This window comes from Pleuronectes platessa, chromosome 23 (assembly GCF_947347685.1).
Source record: "Pleuronectes platessa chromosome 23, fPlePla1.1, whole genome shotgun sequence".
Lineage (NCBI taxonomy): Eukaryota > Metazoa > Chordata > Actinopteri > Pleuronectiformes > Pleuronectidae > Pleuronectes > Pleuronectes platessa.
In genome coordinates this window covers 353,627-373,451 of record NC_070648.1, presented here as the reverse complement: position 1 = coordinate 373,451, position 19,825 = coordinate 353,627, and the positions used below count along the sequence as shown (strand labels likewise).

General features: G+C 48.9%; 3 protein-coding genes across 4 annotated transcripts in view; 1 reads left to right on the top strand and 2 right to left on the bottom strand.

Annotated features, from left to right (window-relative positions):
- Positions 1-640: 640 nt before the first annotated feature.
- On the top strand, positions 641-6,767 carry LOC128430549 (protein phosphatase methylesterase 1-like). The gene is made up of 12 exons (XM_053416649.1): positions 641-669; positions 1,300-1,498; positions 1,581-1,638; positions 1,879-1,930; positions 2,009-2,163; positions 2,241-2,331; positions 2,461-2,526; positions 4,749-4,875; positions 5,035-5,152; positions 5,233-5,277; positions 6,079-6,143; positions 6,696-6,767. The coding sequence occupies exons 1-12, from the start codon at positions 641-643 to the stop codon at positions 6,765-6,767; spliced, it is 1,077 nt and encodes a 358-aa protein (XP_053272624.1).
- Positions 6,768-7,317: 550 nt separating this feature from the next.
- On the bottom strand, positions 7,318-13,153 carry LOC128430359 (RING finger protein 150). Of its 2 annotated transcripts, XM_053416404.1 has the most exons (7): positions 12,673-13,153; positions 11,984-12,234; positions 11,743-11,897; positions 11,566-11,662; positions 11,412-11,472; positions 11,193-11,378; positions 7,318-10,719 (listed from the first exon to the last, which is right to left on the bottom strand). In XM_053416404.1, exons 1-7 carry the CDS (start codon positions 13,151-13,153, stop codon positions 10,601-10,603), a joined length of 1,350 nt encoding a protein of 449 aa, XP_053272379.1. In that variant the 3' UTR covers positions 7,318-10,600. The 2 variants fall into 2 exon arrangements, with proteins under 2 accessions (XP_053272379.1, XP_053272378.1); XM_053416403.1 differs by having other exon boundaries at positions 11,193-11,472.
- A 1,597-nt stretch (positions 13,154-14,750) lies between these two features.
- Positions 14,751-19,825, bottom strand: part of LOC128430548 (type II inositol 3,4-bisphosphate 4-phosphatase) — an 8,944-nt gene continuing 3,869 nt past the window's right edge. The window contains exons 9-19 of the mRNA XM_053416648.1: positions 18,431-18,596; positions 18,161-18,364; positions 17,914-18,052; positions 17,601-17,824; positions 17,122-17,245; positions 16,916-17,042; positions 16,699-16,839; positions 16,295-16,392; positions 15,765-15,859; positions 15,501-15,655; positions 14,751-15,281 (exon numbers count right to left, since the gene is read on the bottom strand). Of these exons, the coding sequence (XP_053272623.1) occupies positions 15,047-15,281; positions 15,501-15,655; positions 15,765-15,859; positions 16,295-16,392; positions 16,699-16,839; positions 16,916-17,042; positions 17,122-17,245; positions 17,601-17,824; positions 17,914-18,052; positions 18,161-18,364; positions 18,431-18,596 (1,708 nt within the window). The 3' untranslated portion in view covers positions 14,751-15,046. The remainder of the gene's footprint in view (positions 15,282-15,500; positions 15,656-15,764; positions 15,860-16,294; positions 16,393-16,698; positions 16,840-16,915; positions 17,043-17,121; positions 17,246-17,600; positions 17,825-17,913; positions 18,053-18,160; positions 18,365-18,430; positions 18,597-19,825) is intronic.

Here is a 19,825-nt window from a genome sequence, read left to right as displayed (position 1 = left end):
CACCGACTCCGACCAAGTCTCATCTCAACATCTGACGGAGAGAAAAGCTTCAACTGCTTCAGCAGCAAAGGAATCGATGAATAAATAAAAGAAGAAGGAGACGGAGGAGGGACTGAGATCCTCTTCATCATCATCATCATCATCATCATCAGCACAACGCTTTCTCTCCTCCTCCTCCTCTTTTCTTTGCTGCTTTATTCTTTTTCTCTTTTTCTTCTCACTCTATTAATATTTCTACTTTTATTGTACATGGTATTTCTATTTTGATTCTTACTCGATTGTAAAAAAGGATAAAAAAAGGTTCATATTCTAAAACATGTCAGGAGCTGAAGCTCTAATAGATCCATCCGTCAATCTACTCGTCTGCTCCTCCCACTTCAGCAGTTGTAGCCAATCGGATGCTGCAGCAGTGACGCTACCTGACAACAACAGATGACTTGGTGTTGTGTTATTGTGTGTTTGTTCTCACACCAGCAGTCAGACACCTCCTCTGTTCTCTGCTGGATGGACCTGGGGCTCAGTGGAGAGGAAGAGGCGTATTAATCATCTTCATCACTTTTAACAGAAACACACATACAGACACACAAAACTCCTTGAAACACACAGACACACATCGGACTGAAGATCAGCAGCTTCCATCATGTCGGAGGAGAACTCGGATCCCGAGCAGTAAGTCGACTCTCAGACTCGATCACACAACCGTCCGGCAGAGGAACAGAATCTCAGAACCTGATTCATTCAAATTCAAAAGTTTAATTCTGAATGTTGAAGTAAAACTCACATTTACTGGAATCTTGTCTAGGATAAGTTATCAGGAACATGAATTAGTATTTAAACTGGATTTAACTTGAGCTGTTTGGTTCCTTGAAGGAAAGTTAACAAATTCCAAACATCGTAAATTCAGTTTGCAACAGCTGCCAAACTTTAGAACCATTTAAAAAATACTGTTGAACCAATAAGCTAATTCTTCATAAGAAGATGCTTAAATTATAAAACATCATTTGCAAATAACTTGATAGCTAGCTAGCCCAGCGGACGCTAACTGTTCGGGCAACTATCGAAGCATTTAGGCAGCTGCGTAATGTTGTCGTTATAAATGATTAACGATATTTGTGTCTTATCGTCTAAAGTATTCTTTTTTTTTTATCGCTGAGTCGCTGATTCTTTTCAAAAAGCTTTACGAACACATTTTTGGGGTAAATGTATAAAGTACAACAATATTTTCTTGCTAAGACTCTGGAGCTTGATCGGGTAGTACACGGTGTGTGTGTGTGTGTGTGTGTGTGTGTGTGTGTTCATGTCGACCAGTGAGGCTGGCGGTCAGCTGGACTACTCGCCGGTGTCCTGGCGGGAGTATTTTGACCAGATGGAGGACGTGAGCGTGGGACCGGCCGACAGCAGGGACGTCTTCAGGATCTATAAAGCAGGAAGTGATGGCCCCCTGCTGGTCCTGCTGCACGGGGGGGGACACTCGGCTCTGTCCTGGGCCGTGTTCACCGTGAGTATCTGACCGCTGCACCGACTGATGGAGGCTCCGCCCTGAGGCTCAGCATCATGACCTGTGTGGTTGTGTGTTGCAGACGGCCATCGCCAGCAGAGTGACCTGCAGGGTGCTGGCCATGGACCTCAGGGGTCACGGTGAGGAAACGTCTCTTATCATGTTTGACTCAAGAACTCTAAAGGTGTCGTTTCATTAACCAGTTCAAAAATCTGATTAATATGGAACCAGTCGAGAATGGTCTCACATGTCTCATTTGATCATCAAGTGAATCTGTGAGTCTGGTTCCAGTGGTTCCAGTTCTCTCCTGGTTCTGGTCTTTCAGCTGTTTCCTCGTTGTTGACAAAGGTTCACTCTGTGGGGGGGTGTGGTTTGTTCAGGTGCGTCCCTGGTGAACCAATCAGACGACTTCACCACTCAAACTATGTCCTGGTAACTATTCTTCTTCCATCAATCTCAGCTTCACGACCATTCCTACTGTTGTTATCACTTTGTGCTCCGCCCCCTTAGCGATGTAGCCAACGTGATACGAGCCTGCTACAGCGAGACTCCTCCCCCTATCGTCCTGATTGGTCACGGTGTTGGGGGGGCGATTGCGGTGCATGCAGCCAGCAACATGCTGATACCATGCACTGTGGGTCTGGTGGCCATCGACGTGGTGGAAGGTAAAGAGACATCTTACTGTTATTTGGATATTAACATGTTATGAGTGTTCTCAGTGACTCTTGGGCTCCCCCTGCAGGCAGCGCCATGGAAGCACTCCACAGCATACAGAAGTTCCTGAGAGAAAGACCCAAGTCCTTCAAGTCCATGGACCACGCTATCGAGTGGAGGTGAGAGTTCAAGGCCCCAGAAGACTCCAGAAGAACTCAGAACTAGTTCTGCAGACCTGATGTCACACCCCATTGGAAATCATGTTTACAACAGTGTGATGACCAAAGTGCTGCTGACTCTACTTTCAGTGTGAAGAGCGGACAGATCCGGAACCTGGAATCGGCCCGAGTCTCGATGGTTGGTCAGATCAAAAGGTAAAAGTAGATTCAGATAATAATTCTTAAAAAGCAGCAGATTCATTGTGTCGTGATGCGTTCAGGTGAAGAGCTGAGTTGTAGGTCATCAGTGTTTCAGAAGCAGTCTGAGCCCAATGGACAGTCACTGAAGTCACACCTCTAAATGTCCTGGGTGGACGACTGGCTCAATCCAATCGGATCACGGGTGTTCTGTCGGATCCACGTGAGAAGATCGGAAACAGCGTTGAACAGTTCCTCTGCTAGGGTTTCCATCTGCTGCTTGAAGAGACTTAGACCCGCCCCCTTCCCTCTGATGATCTCCTCCTGTTCTCTGATGATCTCCTCATGTTCTCTGATGATCTCCTCATCTTCTCTGATGATCTCCTCCTGTTCTCTGATGATCTCCTCATGTTCTCTGATGATCTCCTCATGTTCTCTGATGATCTCCTCCTGTTCTCTGATGATCTCCTCATGTTCTCTGATGATCTCCTCCTGTTCTCTGATGATCTCCTCCTGTTCTGATGATCTCCTCATGTTCTCTGATGATCTCCTCCTGTTCTCTGATGATCTCCTCATGTTCTCTGATGTTCTCTGATGATCTCCTCCTGTTCTCTGATGATCTCCTCATGTTCTCTGATGATCTCCTCATGTTCTCTGATGATCTCCTCCTGTTCTCTGATGATCTCCTCCTGTTCTGATGATCTCCTCATGTTCTCTGATGATCTCCTCCTGATCTCTGAAGATCTCCTCCTGTTCTCTGATGATCTCCTCATGTTCTCTGATGATCTCCTCCTGTTCTCTGATGATCTCCTCCTGTTCTCTGATGATCTCCTCCTGTTCTCTGATGATCTCCTCCTGTTCTCTGATGATCTCTGATGATCTCCTCCTGTTCTCTGATGATCTCTGATGATCTCCTCTTGATCTCTGATGATCTCCTCCTGTTCTCTGATGATCTCCTCATGTTCTCTGATGATCTCTGATGATCTCCTCTTGATCTCTGATGATCTCCTCCTGTTCTCTGATGATCTCCTCCTGTTCTCTGATGATCTCCTCATGTTCTCTGATGATCTCCTCCTGTTCTCTGATGATCTCTGATGATCTCCTCCTGTTCTCTGATGATCTCCTCTTGATCTCTGATGATCTCCTCATGTTCTCTGATGATCTCCTCATGTTCTCTGATGTTCTCTGATGATCTCCTCACGTTCTCTGATGATCTCCTCTTGATCTCTGATGATCTCCTCATGTTCTCTGATGATCTCCTCATGTTCTCTGATGATCTCCTCATGTTCTCTGATGATCTCCTCCTGTTCTCTGATGATCTCCTCCTGTTCTCTGATGTTCTCCTCCTGTTCTCCTCCTGTTCTCTGATGATCTCCTCATGTTCTCTGATGTTCTCCTCCTGTTCTCTGATGATCTCCTCATGTTCTCTGATGATCTCCTCCTGTTCTCTGATGTTCTCTGATGATCTCCTCCTGTTCTCTGATGATCTCCTCCTGTTCTCTGATGATCTCCTCCTGTTCTCTGATGATCTCCTCCTGTTCTCTGATGATCTCCTCCTGTTCTCCTCCTGTTCTCTGATGATCTCCTCCTGTTCTCTGATGATCTCCTCATGTTCTCTGATGATCTCCTCATGTTCTCTGATGATCTCCTCATGTTCTCTGATGATCTCCTCATGTTCTCTGATGATCTCCTCCTGTTCTCTGATGTTCTCTGATGATCTCCTCCTGTTCTCTGATGATCTCCTCATGTTCTCTGATGATCTCCTCCTGTTCTCTGATGATCTCCTCATGTTCTCTGATGATCTCCTCCTGTTCTCTGATGATCTCCTCCTGTTCTCTGATGTTCTCTGATGATCTCCTCCTGTTCTCTGATGACCTCCTCCTGTTCTCTGATGTTCTCTGATGATCTCCTCCTGTTCTCTGATGATCTCCTCCTGTTCTCTGATGATCTCCTCATGTTCTCTGATGATCGCCTCCTGTTCTCTGATGATCTCCTCCTGTTCTCTGATGTTCTCTGATGATCTCCTCCTGTTCTCTGATGTTCTCTGATGATCTCCTCCTGTTCTCTGATGATCTCCTCCTGTTCTCTGATGTTCTCTGATGATCTCCTCCTGTTCTCTGATGATCTCTGATGATCTCCTCCTGTTCTCTGATGTTCTCTGATGATCTCTGATGATCTCCTCCTGTTCTCTGATGATCTCCTCATGTTCTCTGATGATCTCCTCCTGTTCTCTCTGGTAGATGTGAGGTGGAGCCGGCCGGCCCGGTGACTGACGAGCTCGTCCAGCCCAACGAGGAGTTCTCCGATCAAAGCTTCGTAAATGACCGAGACCAGACTGCGTCGGGGGGGAGCCTCGGGGGAGAGCAGGTCCGAACACATCACCTCACCGGACCTCACGGTTCTGGTGCTTCACGTGTTGCTTGGTGGCAGCACAGACACCAGCCCAGATCTTCATTTGAGTCTCCTGTATCTGAGACGTGTGATTATTAAGATCATAACGGACTCTTCTGTTTGTGCACATGCCAGAGTGAGTACAGGTGGCGTATAGATCTGTCCAAGTCAGAGAAGTACTGGGACGGCTGGTTCAGAGGAACCTCAAACCTCTTCCTGACCTGCAACCTGCCCAAACTCCTGCTACTGGCAGGTAGGACCTTCAGACCTCTGTTCTTCAGCTTCTATAACAAAGACTCCTGGGTGAAGGTGTCAAACTGCTTCTCTCACCAGGAATCGACCGACTGGACAGAGACCTGACCATCGGCCAGATGCAGGGTGAGACCTGGACACCACACCGGCAGCTTTTAGTTTCAGTAAAACGTTTACAGACTTCAGATGTTACCTGATCGTTTCAGATCTTCAGATAGCTCTGAGGACCAGAAGGTTCTGGACCTCGGTTCTTGGGACTGTCAGTAGCTTGGGACTGTCAGTAGCTTGGGACTGTCAGTAGCTTGGCAGGGTCACTTTCTTAGTTGTTCATCATCATGTACCTTTTACATGATTCTGAGGACGTCTGTACAGAGACCAGGCGCCAGACGGGCTGATGGGAAATGTAGTGTTAGAGAAAGAAAGAGTAGAAAAAACTGTGATTCTGATTTAAACTGAGATTCTGTTCATTCTACAACCACACTGAGGGAAAAGGTGAAGGACACACACAAACACACACAAACACATACAAACACACACAAACATACACACTCACACAAACACACATACTCACACACACTCACACACACACACACACACACTCACACTCACACACTCACACACAAACACACATACTCACACACTCACACACACACAAACACACACTCACACACACTCACACACACACAAACACACACTCACACACACTCACACACTCACACACACACACACACTCACACACTCACACACACACACACACACACACACACTCACACACTCACACACACACAAACACACACTCACACACACTCACACACACCTTGAGGCGGGGTTCCTCTCCAGAGGCAGCTGCTCCTGTCAGTCAACACTCTGGAAGTGACAGCCCAGAGAGTGAGACAGACGCTCACCTGTCTCACTCTCTGTCTCCAGGTCAATTCATGATGCAGGTGCTGCCCCCCTGTGGCCACGCAGTGCAAGAAGACAAACCAGACAAAGTAAGAATCGATTTGTTTCTTAAATATTAAAAATTCAGCATCTGTCATCGTCTAACAAAATAATTTAGATTTTTTCTTACGGGTTAAAAACGTGTTTGTTTCATCACTAAAACACTTTTAATAAATTAATACCTCAGAACTAAAACCAGCACTGAAATGATTCTGTTATTAATCCTGAGTCTGTTTGTGAAGCTTCAAACGATTAAAAACATCAGCATCCACATGTTCAACCACTCAGAGCACATCTGGATTCACCGCTGATTAAATCCACAGTTCTCTCCTCACAGATGTTCTAGTGAGTTATGTCCTCAGACTTTATGGATTTATTAACAGACGTGTGTTTAAACGACTTCAGGGTCCCGTGTGTGAGGAGCAGCTTCTCCTACGATGACTCCTCACGTGGTTTCATGTTCAGATCGCATTTCAGAATGAATCGTGGATCTTGATGAAAACAATCAGACGTTATTAGAGTGATATTTATGAGTGTGTAGTTTGGTGCAGGTTGAATTTCAGAGTTTCCTGTACTAACCTGAGTTGTGTGGTCGTGTGAAGGTGGCGAACGCCGTGGCCGCTTTCCTGTTGAGACACAAGTTTGCTGAAGCCAGAAGAGAAACCAGGAGGTGAAACATCACTTCCTGTTTCAGCCGCCTCATTTTGATTCTTCCATCAAGTTACAGAATTTAAAGCCTCAAAGTTTTTAACAAATGTTTCATCAGAAAACTTTTGTGTCCGCAGCTCGACCTCGGACTCGATGAGGTCTGAAGGTGAGACGTCGTTTAAAAATCCACTAAAGGGACAAAAAGTCCAACGTGAATCTTTTCAGATTTGGTTTTTGATGCTGAACTTTCTAACATCTCAGGTTTTTCTTTCAGATCAGAAATAAGAAACGATTCAGAGACGACTTCCACGTTTTGTCTGAGGAGCAACATGAACTTCTTTATTCCTTCTTCAACTGGAGTCAGTTTCTGCTAAAGTCTCAAACTGAATCTAATGGATGAATAGTTTTCAATTAATAAGCTGTTCAGTTTCTGTTCTTTCACTAGTCAGAGTCAATTCCACATATAAGTACACACTCACAAATTATTTACGTCTTTGAATGTTTTCATTTGTTCAGTTGAAAAGTACCAGGTGCTGATTTTGAATGTATTGGTTTGTAGTCATTTCTAAGAATAACTTGAGAATTCACTGTTTTTATTTTCAAATGAAACAAAACACCAGACTGGAATAAAAACAAAACCTTGCAATAAAACTTTATTTAAATTCTTTACTGAATCAGAACACGTGCATCAACTGAAACACAGAAACAACATGGCGTATTTACACGCGTGTACGTAGGTGTGTGTAGTTTTAGTTTGCGTGCACAGGACAATCGCACAAACTGACATTTTGAAAACAATGTGTATCGTAGAAACGCAGCCGATCGTCTCCCTGGATCCGATCCTCGGATTTCCCTTCATTCAAACTGAAATATTCAAACTGATAATGCTTCTGTCGTCAGATGAAAAATATAGTGTGTGTGTGTGTGGGGGGGGGGGAGGTATTACAAGTTACAAAGATACAACACAAGAAAAAAATAAACATCACGTGTGAAACCAAATCAGCGAAGATGAGAAGAATGAAGAGAGGAGGACGGGGGGAGTAGAAAAGAGAAGAGACTTTAAGAACCTTCCAGAGAAACAGGATTAAAGTGCTTCAACTAAAGAGGCCGAGCAACCAATCAAAACACAGCATTCGGGGGAAGCAGCCAATTGGCAAGCAGAGATAAGGAGCAGGGAGGAGTCAGACGTCATGACTGACAGCGACGCGAGGTCCCGGTTTCAAAACACTTCGTCAGTTTCACGTTAACGTTGAAGAAGCTGATGTTCAAAAATGTAACTAATAAAAAGTTGACTTGAAAATAAAACCGTTAATATCTGATGATTATAAGATCTATAACTCAAACTTACATTAACTATTAACTAACGTATCGCAATCAGGACAAATTATTACGAGATCTCTAGATCACATAATCACATCTGTTCTTATTTTGCAAATATTCCCGTCGCAGAACTGGTTTGATTTCAGATTACTGTCTCATAATACAACAGTTTAACTAAATTACATATTCAATCGTTCATATCGTGTCATCAGGATAATTATGACTCTGAAAACTAACGGTAACCAGTCACCATTTTAATTACATGCTGTGTGCAGGATTTAGTGACATCTAGTGGTGCTGCTGCAGATTGCAACTAACCGAATACCGCTCAGCCTTCACTTCCAAGCGTGAACCCCATATAAATTTGGGGGGGAAGTTTGATCTCGAGCACAAACGGGACCAGGACGTCGCTGCAGCTTCAGTCGCTTCCAACAGAACCGACAGATTTAAAGAAGAATCGACTTCAGCTCGACTGAGATCACAAAGAAATAAAGTGAACAACATGATACTCGACTAAATTCAACGAAAATAACGTTTACAACACAAAAGGATTTTAATTCAAACAATTTACACTAAAACTCGGCCAAGAAAACAAAACCAGCATCTTGGTTTATTTTACAGGAAATGATCTAACGTGTCATCGCAGCTCGAAGCCGCTGGAGTTCGTAGAACAAGTCGTGAAACAGCAAACGTGAAGAAGAGAAGAAGAAGAACCTTGAAGAGTCGGTCGCAGGAATCGAACTCGTGGTTGAACTGGAAACATCAAATATTTAGATTTGTTTTAGTGTCGGAACTAAAACTGAAGATTAACGATTAAACCAATTTGATTTGTGTCAGATACATAAACACACAGTTAAATGGTAAGAGCAACAACTTGCTGTAAATCTTATTTATGGTTTCTTTCTTTTGAAACTAATATTTTTTAATAACTTGCTTCAAACTGTTATTCTTATTTTTTCTGTCACGTTTTCTTTCATTTCAATTTGTGGAACCAACTTCAAAAAGGTGATTAAATCAGTGGTTGTTCAGTTCACCACCACGATCCGTTTTCATCGTAGACGCTCAGATGCTAACGGACAAACTTAGAGTTTAGATTCGTATGGTCCATTGCATTGTGGGTAAATGTACAGCTACATAAATAAACAAGGAAATGTGCCGATCGACTCTCAATCACATCGAGTCGTCCGACGGGAGCGAATCAGTTTGTTACAAAAATAAACGTCTGGTATCAAAATAGACGACAATCTTTATCTTAGTCTCGGGAAGCTCACATCGCGAACAACCACAGCTCCACACAGAACCAGCAGCGCCCCCGTGTGGCAGAGTGAACTTGTGGAATATACATTTAATATTTACATGTTTGGCTTTGAGCTGACGAACTTTCTCCTGTCGACAGCTCTGCATCGGGGTTCGACTCTGGAACCAGGGAACGTGAATTCACCGCGGGGGGGGGGGGGGTGTAACCTCAGGAGATTTGAATTCCAGCGAACAGAGAGTGGATCCGTGATTGATTGTCGGGTTGAGGGTGAATCGTTTTTGAGAAGGCAGCGTTCTGCCGCGGTGACGGACACGTGTGGTCCAGAGGACGCACGGATCGATGGACATGGAAACAGGACCAAGCAACACTGTGGACGGGGATCGAACGCGACACTTCCTGAACATCATCACCACAGGTGACACGACGTTTACACAAATACACAAACGATCAGTCGCTGGATTCTGACACGTTTGTTATCTGAGGCCGAATGATTCAATTTGAGCAGAACTTTAAATGTAATGAAAACACACTTATTCGTAGAAGACGCGCACAAAGTAACAAAATAACGTTTTTATCGTCGTAGACTTTGACAAAGACTCATCACATTAAAACTGTTAATAAGTATCTTCAGCCGGATGCACCGTGGTGACGATCAACACGTCCTCAACGTTCGAGTGAAACCGATGAGACGTGTCCCCGTGTCCCGGATGGTGGTGGATCAGACAAACCAGGAGGATCCAGGGTCCACAGATCTCCATCATGTGACGTCTCAGCACCGACTACTTGACACACGTTTAAAAACCCTTCACTTCCAGAACAAAGTGTTCAAATCGTCTCGTTCGATTCCTCGTTTGCTTCTTCTACAAACTGCGTGAACCAGGTGAAGGTGGGTTGGTCTGAGACTCAGGCCCCAAACTGAGTTCTGTCCCAGTCTGACCCGGTCCATGTGGAGTTCCATTACACCTACGGTAAGTCCAACCACTCCAAGAGTCCAGGAGGAGACAAATAAAACAAATCAAACCAAGTCCAGGTTCTGAACCCAGGTTCTGAACCCAGGTTCTGAACCCAGGTTCTGGTGAGGCGCGAGTCCAACAAGTTTAGTTCAACAACGTTTTGTCCAAAGAGGAACAAAACCCAGTCAAACCATCGTGCTGCTTCTTGGTTTAGCTTCCAAACCAGAACCAGGTCCTGGACCAGGGTCAGGTCCCGTCTGGTCGACTGAGGTCCACAGTCGGAACCTGATTGGAGGTTTTATCAGGTTCTGGTTTGGTTCTGTCGAGCTCAGGATTTGTTCCCCAGCTGAGAGTGCTCCATAGACCCCTCCTCGTCCGAGAGACCGGTCTCCACCGCGATGACCAGGGAGGCCACTGAGGCGCTGCTCGCCATTGGCTGATGCTCACCTGTAAGGGGGGGGGGGGGGTTAGACTGAAGACTGATGGAGTGTGGATGTGCCTGTGATGTCACATGACGTAGATCACAGACATGTTCACATGATGAAGTCGTGATGACTCATTAATCAATCTGGTGATTTCATCGTTTTCATTAATCAGTCAGTTTGAGGAGATACAGAGAAACCACAGGGAACAAGGTGAGTGTGTGTGTGTCTGTGTGTGTGTGTGTGTCTGTCTGTCTGTGTGTGTGTGTCTGTCTGTGTGTTACCTGTGTGTGTGTCTGTGTGTGTTACCTGTGTGTGTGTGTTACCTGTGTGTGTGTGTGTCTGTGTGTGTTACCTGTGTGTGTCTGTGTGTGTGTTACCTGTGTGTGTGTGTGTGTTACCTGTGTCTGTCTGTGTGTGTGTTACGTGTGTGTGTGTGCGTGTGTGTCTGTGAACTGTCTGTGTGTGTTACCTGTGTGTGTTACCTGTGTGTGTTACCTGTGTGTGTGTCGGTGGTGGCCGTCACAGGGCTGTCCCTCAGGGAGTCGGGGTCCTGGTAGTCCTGTGGGAGTCCGACCCGTCTCACACCCGGGTCCAGCACCACGGAGGAGCCGCCCTCGCTCAGCGTGCCGTCACTGGACGCCCCGGACACCACGGCCTCCAGAGCCAGGGCCCCGACTCCGCCTGCTCCACCCACACCGCCCCCCCCGGCGCCGCCGGCGCCGCCGAGGACCAGGTCGTAGTCCAGCGGGAGGTCGTCCAGACAGTCTGCGTTGAGCTGCAGCGGAGGAGACGACAGGTTAGAAGGACACAGGACAGCAGGGACATGGGCCATTAGCTCCGCCCCCTGGCCATGACTCATCTGACTCACAGCGATGCCCAGGGCCTTCAGGATGTTCATCTTGCACATGGGACAGGTGCGGTGGTCCAGCAGCCACGGGTCCACGCAGCTCTTATGGAACAGATGTCTGTGCAGAGAGAAGCAGCAGAGTGAGGAACATGTCACACCATCTAGAGGAGCCTCTGTGGTCCAGGTCCTGAAGCTCACCTGCAGGGCAGCACCCGCACCACGTCGTTGGGCCTGTAGCCCTCGATGCACACGGCACAGTTGTCGAAGTCGGGCTCCGTCTCCTCGTCGCCTCTCCTGATGCTGCGGACCTGCAGCTTGCTGATGGCCTTCTTAGCTGCATCTCCGAGACGCCGCTGGAGCAGGAGGTGGAGACCACAGCGATGAGACAACTGTGTGTGTGTGTGTGTCTGTGTGTGTGTGTGTGTGTGTCTGTGTGTACCTGGTTCCTGTCCCGGGCGTTGGCGTATCTGAACCTCTGGATGTAGTAGAAGACGAGCCAGGCGAGCGAGATGATCATCAGCACGATGAAGGAGATGGAGACAAACACCACCGACGTCCTGCTCACGTACTTCTGCAGGTTCCTGGTCCCGATGGAGATGGTCATGGTGACCGTCACGTTGTGCTCCAGCAGCAGAGCCACCTCGCGACCTTTGGGCTCCGGGATCATGATGGCGACGACCTCGCCGGTTCCTGAGGAGAGACCAACACAGACCAGATGTTACCCATCCTGTTGATGGTGACCGCTCAGACTGACTTCCTGACCACTAGGGGGTCCCTGACCACAGGTTGGAAACCACACTGCAAACTCCACCCCCCCTGTGGGTCTGGACCAGGTGTGTGTGTGGGTCCAGCTGTGGAAGAGGTGGGTGTGGACCAGGTATGTGGGTGGGACTAGGTGTGTGTCTGGACCAGGTGTGGGGGTCTGGACGAGGTGGTTGTGGACCAGGTGTGGGGGTCTGGACCAGGTGGTTGAGGACCAGGTGTGTGTGGGTCCAGCTGTGGACCAGGTGATTGTGGACTAGGTGTGTGGGGACCAGGTGTGTGTGGGTCTGGACCAGTTGTGTGGGGGTCTGGACCAGGTGGTTGAGGACCAGGTGTGGGTGGGACCACGTGGCCCGGTGGACCTACCTGGATGCGGCATGGTGATGGTGTCGTTGAGGTTGGCGGAGCCCACGTTGAAGATGACCACGGCGGACGCGTTGTGCGCGGCCGCGTTCCGGATCTTGTCCTTGTAGGTGCAGTTCCCCCGGGCGATGAGCGCGATCCAGGCCGCGGGCTGCCCGGGCTGCGCGGGCCCGGGGAACCGGGGGCTGGTGAAGCGGGTGTTGGGGTCGCAGGCCTGGCGGTCGTGCGGCGCCGCGGGCAGGACCACCGCCCCCTTGGCGTCCCTCTTGGGGGAGTGCTCCCCGTAGCGGCCGCACTCCGTCCGGTCGGTGCGGAGCTCGGACGTGGCCGGGTCCACGTAGGTGATGTTCACGAAGGCGGTGTACCACTCCTCCCGCTCGGCCACGGTGAAGTCCAGGCACAGGAGGTGCACGAAGCAGAAGGACAGCAGCCAGGTGGACAGGGCCAGGCTGCGGCAGGCCGCCACCAGGCCGCCCGGCGCCATGCTGCGGCTCCCGGCTCGGAACCAGCGGGTCGACGGGTCGCCTTCTACTCCGCCATGCGAGCCACCGGGCCCGGGACCTGAACCTGAGCGGCTCCGCTTCTCCTGTGGTTTATTCGTTGGGTTTCTCGGTGTTTTCCGCCTCCATCCGTCACCGAGAGCGAAGCCCAGCAGCCCGGGAGATCCGCCGCGGAGCCCCGGGGACCAGGCGGCCTCGGCGGGCAGAGGAGAAGCGGCGGCCGGGGGGTTCTCCTCCGGGGAACGTGCGGAGTGTTCACGGTTTAACGGAGGCGACGAACCGGAGCCGCTTTGTTGTGACTGGGCCCGAGAACCAGGACCCGACTTCCGGTGGATCCTCTTCAAAATAAAACCCGGTTCTCGCCACATCCTGACGTTCTAATAATAACTATCCTAAAACTAATAATAACAATTCTAATAGCTTTTATATCGAACTTTTCAAAACACAGTTACAAGATGCTTTAAGTTAGAAAGGAAAAGTGTAAACATAAACATTCTGAGAAGAGTAAAAACAAGACAAAATAATAAAAACTACAAAACTATATTTCACTAGGAGGAAGCCCACCTATATCCAAGAGAGATTGTTATACAACTGATATCATTTAATTTCGTTTTATTCCCAAAACGTGTCTGTAAGATCACAGTGATCCTGAACTTATAACCTCCGGCCACTGGGTGTCGCTGGCGTGAAATACTTAAAACATTAGATTCTCAGTGGTTTGTCACTTGTAAGTTTTTCTATTATATCGGTTACATTATGAATAAAATAAAAAACTGTTTGAGCTGTTAAATTAAAATAACGGATAATTTATAATGTGAATGACCATTATCTTATTGTGAAGGGAAAAACCTTTCATTTCCGTTACCTAGTATGTCGGAGCTTTGAGTGTAATGATCTGAGGCAGCGCCCCCAAGCGGCCCGGAAGTAACACTGCTGTTAATCAACATAATCACGCTGCTCTATGAATAGTTTATTTAGTTTACATAAGTTTAATTATAGAAAAAATGTATATTCCATCACAAGTTATGAATGACATGACATTAAACTAAAATTACCAAAAAATAATGAAATTAATAAACTATACAGAAAATATTGATCATTTCTGACATTATTTCTATTATATCATCATTTATCGCTTTTATAAATAATTTTTCAAAACAATTAAAAAATTTCCAAGAAAGATATAAACATCTGATCTTTATATATGAGAAAAGAATATTGATAAAATAAAGAAAATACAAAGAATATATTAAAATGTTTCTTGATCAACAGTTTCTGATGAATCAGTGACTCACTGCTCTACTTCTGTGACATGTTCCTCTAAATACTTCATGTGAACAAGGCTTCATATTTTATGAACCTCGTTTTAAATATTAAATATGTTTTATTCCCTCGCTGGTTTTCAATTAGTGTATTTTTTCTGTAACGTCTCTGTAACAAGATTCATTAAATATGTGTTTGCAGCTTTCAAGCAAAATAAAAAGTCAGATGATGAAGAGGAGGAAACGTGTCACGTGCATAAAAAGAACATTCATATAGAACACAGAACTGACTTTACAAAGTAAAAGCCTTTGCACAGGAAGTGGATTTGTCAGGGGGCGGAGCCATAGCTGCCGTCAGGAGGTCGGTGCAGTTTGTGGAAAGTGAGGAGATGAACGTCTGAGGAGAAGGTCCTGCTGCCGACGTTCTTCAGCACGTTGTCCATCCTGCAGCCGTCCCCACACACACAGACACACACAGACACACACACACATACACAGACACACACACACACACACTACTTGGATTTTATTTGTTTGGTTTAGTCCCATCTGCTGACATGAAGGAGCATTTATGGCGATACTGCAGCCAGCCACCAGGGGGCGGCCCACCTTTATTTACAGTCTGGACAACAGTAGCACGAGGCTGAGGATGAGCCACAAGACGAGGAGATGGGAGGTCACCAGGAGAAACGCCACCGGATACATGTGACGTCTCGGGGCCTCGGGGGCCAAACAGAGCGGGGGCCAGGGGCCCCGCTGACCAGAGGGATCTGACCCTGGATCTGACCCTGACACGATGAACCCTGACCGGGCATAGCAGCCGAGCATCTGTCCCCAGGACAGACGAGACCTGGAGGACGAGCAGGGAGCGAGTGCATGTCCGGAGGAAAGAGAGAGAAGAAGACGGAGAGCAAGAAAGGAAAGAAAAAAGAGAATTAAAGACGGAAACAGAAGGAACGTACAAGGAGGAAGAGAAGGAAGGAACTAGAGAAAGTGAAGGAGACGAGGTGGCGGAAGAGGATGTTGTGAAAACACACACACATACACAGACACACACAGACACACACACCTCCTCATGCAGTCCAGTGCAGTGTTGAAGTGCGCCTCACTGAGTGTGTGTCGTTCTCTCAGTAACACACATTGTTCCAGAGTCACTGACATGGCCGTGCGGTCTGTAGCTCTCTTACAGCTCGTCAGGCGAACACCTCTCACCGAACGACACACCTGCACAGACACACACAGAATCACTGACAGTCTGCACATCCTGTTCTGGATCTCCACCAGGGGGCGATGAAGATGCTCTGTCGTCCATCTTCATGTTTCAGATTCTCACCGAAGCAGCGATCCACAGAACCTCCACGTTCTCCTTCCTCCTGTCGATGCTTCGGTCCAGAGACGACAACAAGTCGGACAGAGACTCGACCGCAGCTGAGAGAGAGAGAGAGGTCAGGTGGGTCAGGTGGGCCAGGTGGGTCAGGGGGGCCAGGTGGGTCAGGTGGGTCAGGGGGGTCAGGTGGGTCAGGTGGGTCAGGGGGGTCAGGTGGGTCAGGTGGGTCAGGTGGGCCAGGGGGGCCAGGTGGGTCAGGTGGGCCAGGTGGGCCAGGTGGGTCAGGTGGGTCAGGTGGGTCAGGTGGGCCAGGTGGGCCAGGTGGGTCAGGTGGGTCAGGTGGGTCAGGTGGGCCAGGTGGGCCAGGTGGGTCAGGTGGGTCAGGTGGGTTAGGTGGGCCAGGTGGGCCAGGTGGGTCAGGTGGGCCGCCGGCTTTGAAGGGGTTGGATTCAGATTGAATGGATATTACTATGAATGAGTTTCTGATGAATGGTGATGAGCTGGTCCATGTGGGCGGAGCTAAAGGACAGTCGTACCCATGTGAGGCAGCTGGTCTCTCAGTGATTCACAGTAAAGTCTCAGACGCTCACAGTTCTGCTGATTCACTGTGTCCTGCAGCGAGCTGTCCCCAAACCTGACCACACAGAGACACACACAGACACACAGAGACACACACACACACACAGAGACACACACACACACACAGAGACACACACACAGAGACACACACACACACAGAGACATAGAGACACACAGACATAGAGACACACACACAGAGACACACAGAGAAACACACACACACACACACACAGAGACACACAGAGACACAGAGACACACACACACTTTAAATATTCCTGAAACAAACTGCTTTGTTCAAATGGTTTGATTGTGTTGTGTTGTGTTGTGTGTTGTGTGTGTGTGTGTGTGTGTGTGTGTCACCTCTCAGCCACACTCGGCCTCTGGTTGATTCCGATGTTGAACAGAACCGGATGGACCCGGATCAAACCCCCCTCTTTTAGTTCCCGTGGCAACAGGGTGAACATCTCCGGGGTCAACTGGACCTCGACGACAAAACTGCCCCTGGTTGAAGGACACGCCCCCTGTTAGCGTGTGTGTTTGTGTGTGTGTCTGTGTGTGTGTGTGTGTGTCTTCCCACCATGTTCCGCTGAGTGTTGGTAGCAGGTCGTCCGGTTGCTCCGTGGTCGCCTCGGTGACGGTGAACGCCACTTGGCTCAGATCGGACACGCCCACTTCCATGTCCTCCAGCATCCCCAGCTCGTCACCTGACCTCACACAGGGGCAGCAGGTTAGTGTGTGTGTGTCTGTGTGTGTGTGTGTGTGTGTGTGTGTGTGTGTGTGTACCACAGGTGCTGAGCAGACTTTCAAACTGGGCCAGGACTCCCACCAGGTGGAGCTGCCTCAGGAAGTCGGGATCTTCCAGTCCGACGTTCAGCTTCGTGGTGAAACCACACACGAGCGCAGAGAGCTGGAGAGTGAGGAGAGAGACACCTGTCAATCAAACAGGTTTCTGACTGTGAGCCTCAGAGCAGGGCTGCACCTTTAACCACACCCACTGTGTGATGTCACAGCACTACAGGTGAAACTCAACCAACAGGAGACGGATGCAAAGACACTTTAACTTTCCTGGCAGTTCATTTGTTTTCCACCAGGGGGCAGAAGACCGTGACATGTCATGTTGTGTTTGTATCCACACGTTAAATCCAACTTCGTATTCTCCCAGTACCAAACCCAAACCAGCAGCTCAAACAGAACCGGACCCAGTGATAAAAACACATCTTACATTAATCTTTAATAATAGTTATTCTCATCACGCGGCTCACCGCCTGGCTGAAGACGGCGTGGCGTCTCTGGACGATCCGTGCGGGCCCCTGGTCCACAGTCGGGGCCACCGCCCCCTGCAGGACCACAAGGGTCATGGCAGCCTGCGCCTTCGCCACAGCCTCGCGCACACAATCCCTGAGAGTGACCACCAGAGGGAGCAGCTGCTCCTGCCAGGAGGACGCAGAGGAGGAGGAGGAGGAGGAGGAGGAGGAGGAGGAGGAGGCTGGAGGAGGAGGACAGCTTCATCACTACGTGAAAGCTTTGAAGGAAGTTGTTTTTAAAGTGACCGATGATGTTGTGTTGACGTCTCACCGCTGCTGTGAGCGTTGGTCGGTGACTCCTGCTGCTCTGCTGAGGTCACCTCCAGGGGGCGCTGCTCCCCCCCCTGCAGCCGGGCGACCATGGTGATGATGCAGTTCAGGCTCATGGCGACGTTCACCCACGCCCTGTCCTACAGACACACACACACACACACACACACACACACACACACACATAACAACTGCATCAGGATCGATCTGACTAAATGGAGATACGTTTTTACAAACACACAACTTGCCCACTCCTCCTCCTCCTCTTCGTACGCCGCGTCCCGTCGGAGGTCGTCCTGTTGACCACTGGAAGACGGCCCCTCCTGATTGGCTGAGTGTCCACAGAGCAGCCCGTTGCTCTGGACATGGCGGCTGCAGGTGAGCTGCTTGTGAATCGCAGACAGAGCGCTCTTCACCAGCTCGTGTTTGAGAGCGTGGACAAACTGCTCCGTCTGAACGAAGACGAAGATGAAGATTAAAAACAGCTCGCTCACTTCCTGTCACCTGATGTTCCTCACCTGGTGACGGAGGCCGTCCAGCACCGGCTGCAGTCGAGCGGCGTTCAGCTCCAGAGCGACGGCGAGCAGCTCCTCAGCGCAGCCGAAGACCAGAGGCTGGAGCCGGGCCACGCTGCTCAGCAGCTCCCTGGCTCTGGAGCTCTCGTCCTGAGAGCAGGACACGGAGCTGCAGAGACAAGTCGAGGACTCACACTCCTGAAGAGTAACCGAGTACTTTTACTCAAGTACGATGAGCTGGACTAGTGGTTAGAAAGAGGGACATCCGACTGGAAGGTCGATGGTTTGAGGCCACGGACTGGCAATCATACCTGGACCGGAGGACGGGCCAGACCTGGATCTGTACAAGTCCAAGAGGACAGAGGGACTGTCCCTATCCCCCTGTCTCAGTGCCCCTGAGCAAGGCACCTTACTCCCCTAACATCTGCTCCCCGGCGCTTTCCATAGCTGCCGACCGCTGCGTGTGGTCACTGTGTGTGTGGTCACTGTGTGTGTTGTCACTGTGTGTGTTGTCACTGTGTGTGTGGTCACTGTGTGTGTGGTCACTGTGTGTGTTGTCACTGTGTGTTGTGTTCACACCGGTGCATGTAGAGCTGGTGGCTTCAGTTATTAAATCTGATGTTTAAATGTAAATACGACGATTAATAGAAAATCTACAGGAAACTTGGCTCCAGATTCGTGAACGGGTTTGAGTTAGTATCTCTCTATTCTCTGAATTTCAACAAGGTCAATTATATACAAATTAAATTTATTCATTTTTATTTATAAATTAAATCGTCAAGATTAATCATGTAAATTTGACTTTTAAAGATCCCAGTTAGGGGAGAAAGATTTATTATTAAAATAATATGACATCACACTAACAATCCTTTTGTTATTGTCCAGCTGCAGAATCTGATCAAATATGACTCGTGTTAATCTGCAGATCAGAATCACTTATCCAGAGAGAGCAGAGATTATAGTGATTAACAGACAGAAACAATGTGAAACGATGGAGGAGGAGGAGGGGGAGGAAGAGGGGGAGGAGGAGGGGGAGGAGAAGGACGGGGAGGATGAGGAGGAGGAGGAGAAGGAGGGGGAGGAGGAGGAGGAGGGGGAGGAGGAGGAGGAGGAGGAGAAGGAGGGGGAGGAGGAGGAGGAGGGGGAGGAAGAGGGGGAGGAGGAGGGGGAGGAGAAGGAGGGGGAGGATGAGGAGGAGGAGGAGAAGGAGGGGGAGGAGGAGGAGGAGGGGGAGGAGGAGGAGGTCGAGGAGGAGGAGGAGGAGGAGGAGGAGGAGGAGGTGGAGGAGGAGGAGGGGGAGGAGGAGGATGAGGAGGAGGAGGAGGTGGAGGAGGAGGGGGGGGGAGAAGGAGGGGGAGGATGAGGAGGAGGAGGAGGGGGAGGAGGAGGAGGAGAAGG